At 47.2% G+C, this 3,278-nt stretch overlaps 1 protein-coding gene across 1 annotated transcript; it reads left to right on the top strand.

The window, feature by feature from the left end:
- The first annotated feature begins 683 nt into the window (after positions 1-683).
- On the top strand, positions 684-2,207 carry LOC131278884 (endogenous retrovirus group K member 24 Gag polyprotein-like). The gene has a single exon (XM_058299510.1). The coding sequence runs from the start codon at positions 684-686 to the stop codon at positions 2,205-2,207; it is 1,524 nt and encodes a 507-aa protein (XP_058155493.1).
- Positions 2,208-3,278: the final 1,071 nt, after the last annotated feature.

The raw sequence follows: 3,278 nt of genomic DNA, 5'->3' as shown, positions 1-3,278 counted from the left end.
ATAACCACCTGTGTGTGAAATGAGGGAAGAAAACAGATCTTCTGACAGGGGGCACAGTAAGGGGAGATTGCATAGGACAAATGGTGAAAAACACTGTTCTTATTCTCACACACATTTCCCAGATTTTCCAGGTCCTGTAAGTCAGAGGCTGAGAGAATGGAGCATCACACTGCTGGTTATAAAGCATGCCTCTTTCCTGTTCCTCTTTGCCCATACAACACATGGCCTTCTGGAGGTCTCTGGGGGTCAAAACTTCCCATAGTGAGGTGTGAGTGAGCTGCAGGTGCCACTCTTTAAAGATGGCACTGAGCCTTGCAGTAAATAACTGTAAGCCACTCCCATTTCTTCCCTGGTCCTCAGCAACAAGATCCCATGAGTCAACCAGCCTCACTGAATTAGCATAACCAATCAGGTACTTGCATGCCACCTAGCTTCCCCTTAGACGCCCATAAAAGCTGTTGCATTTCCTCAATAAACCAGACCTGCGCCACCAGCTTGCGTCTCCAGAGTGGTCACTGTGTGTGCTTCTTTGCTCTGCCATCCTTACCCATCCAGCTGAGGGGGTCTGCCAGCCAGACCCCTTTGATGACAGTTGGCGCCCAATGTGAGGCATCCAGCTCCCGGAGATCTCACAGCGAGTCATCAAGTACGACTCTTGTTGCAGTTGGTAAGTGACCCTCAGTATGGGGGAACTTTCCTCATCTGAGAAGGCCCCTCAAGCCCGTGCACTGCGTGCCCTTTTAGCGAGCAGATACATCAAAATATCTGAAAGGGAACTCTATCAGTATTGGAAACTTGTTGTACATTTTAATCCATGGCTTTCTACTGCCACAATTTGGGATCCCGCCACATGGGCAAAGCTGCTTAAGCGCATTCACTCAGTCGAAGTCCATGAGGGTAAGACCTTTCCCCTTGGTCTTATTCCTGCCCCTTTAGCTGTCCATGCCTGTCTTACTGGCACCTCTCTAGAAGGACCTTCCCTCATTCCTCTCAAAGATCTAGCCTCTTCTTCTCCCTCTACTCCTGCCCCACCATATGAACCTCCTCATCTTGAACCTCTATATCCTCCGCTGGTTAATCCAGCTTCCAATACTGATTCCCCCTCTTCTCTGCCTCCTGCCGCTCCCCCTTTACAGTCTCCCCTCTCCTTGGATGACCATTCCCATGAGAAACAGCTTGGCCTTTCCTCTTTGAAACCACCATTTCCTCCTTCTACTCCTGCTGTTGCATCTTCCCACCAAAGCCCTGATTCCTCCTTTGAGGAAGAAAAGGAACTTATCTCTTCGGAGCTGGACAGGCCGACACCTTGTCGCTTCTGTCCATTTCTCTCTAGGCCTAAACCTAATCTGCCTAATCTGCCCACGTCCACCATTTTTTCCTCTACTTCCCCTTTCCCCATGTACTCCACCCCTCCTCCTCTAGCTTCCCCTTTTTCCCCGACCACTCACGTTTGTCCTCCTTATCCACTGGTGCATGCCTTCCCTGTGAATTTTGCCCCTTCAGACGCTGCCCCCTATAACTGGTATCCATGGGATCATAAAACTATATCCAATCTCCACAAAGCCATCCAAGAGGATGGCCTTAACAGTCCCTATGCACAGATGTTACTAGATAATCTCTCCCTTGAACATAATTGTGCTGCTGATTGGAAGAATCTTGCCTGTGCTATTTTAACTCCTGGGGATTTTGTTACTTGGAAAGCACTCTATTATGATGAGGCTGAGACAGTTGATGCTCGTAATCTCACCAACAACCTTACCACAATCCCCTCTGATGCCTTGAAAAAAGAAGGGCAATGGGCCCTCCCCACAATCCAAACCACATGTCCTGCCCCATGTTTTGATCAGTGTCTGACCATAGCCAAATCTGCTTTTCACAAACTCAATCCACAGAGTAAACCCATACACCTTGCCAAACTCTTACAGAGTCCTAATGAACCTTTCTCTGACTTTTATAGTCGAGTCAAAGAAGAAGTAGATAGAAAAGTTTCCCATGCCACTGCAGTAGACGCTCTCTTAAAAGATCGCCTTTGGGAAGGCACAAACACTGAGTGTCGACAAACAATTATGCCCATTCGCAATAAATCCCCTGATGATAGGGTCCTTGCTTGTAGAGATATTGGCTCTACCTCCAAATCTGCTATAGCAGCTGCCGCCAACTCTGCGACAATCCTTGCCGCAGCCTTAGCCGATCAGTTGAGCCTCTAAACACAAAATAGAACTTGTTACCAGTGCTGTAGACTGGCCATTTTGCCAGGGACTGTCCAGAATCCAAAATATCTAGACCACCAACCACTCCTCCATCAATTTGTCCTAGATGCCATAAGGGCTTGCATTGGAAGAGATTGTCGCTCAAAAACCGATTTTCAGGGCAATCCTTTCCCTCCTTTAAACAAAGTCAGGGGCACCTCTCAGCCCCACAAGTAAGAGAGGAAACTTCACCTACCATATTTTGGACAATTCCCGTTATGCAAGAAAAAGATTTCCTCACCCTTACTGTTCAAGGAAAGTCCATTACAGGACAAATTGACACGGGCGTAGATTTGTCAGTTCTTAGCCCGTCTGACACTGACCCTTCCTGGCAGCTTAAACTAGGCCCTTTGGTCCAAGGTGTAGGGGGATTAAGACCCTCACATCAACTTGTGGATCCCCTCACATGGACCAACCCAGACAGTAGGACAGGAACGTTCTGTCCCCTTGTCTTGTCAAGTATCACACAAATTCTGTGGGGATGCGATGTTCTTCCAAAGTTAGGAGCCGTCCTTTCTACATCCTCTCAGGAGCACCCCCAAGCATAAAGGCCACTGGTCTTCCACCATTATTCACCATCAATAAACCCACACCTATCAAACTTATTTGGAAAACTCAAGAGCCTATATGGTCAGACCAGTGGCCGCTGCCTCGAAATAAATTAGAACAATTGGAAGTCCTTGAGCAAGAACAATTAAATTTACAGCATATGGAACCCTCCACCAGTCCTCATAACTCACCTGGCTTTGTAATTTAAAAAAAAATCTGGCAAATGGAGGCTCTTACATGACCTTAGAAACATTAATGCTCAAATGACAAAAATTGGCTCTCCTCAACCGGGCCTTCCTCATCCATCAGCCATCACGTGCGATAATCACACCATTGCAGTAGATCTTAAAGACTGTTTCTTTTCCATCCCTCTTCATGAGGATGACCATCAATACTTTGCCTTTTCTGTACCCATTACAAATAATGCAGCCCCTCAACGGCATTTTCAGTGGAAAGTCCTCCCACAGGGAATGAAAAACA

Source organism: Dasypus novemcinctus, chromosome 6 (assembly GCF_030445035.2).
Source record: "Dasypus novemcinctus isolate mDasNov1 chromosome 6, mDasNov1.1.hap2, whole genome shotgun sequence".
Lineage (NCBI taxonomy): Eukaryota > Metazoa > Chordata > Mammalia > Cingulata > Dasypodidae > Dasypus > Dasypus novemcinctus.
This window is presented reverse-complemented; position numbering and strand designations above follow the sequence as displayed.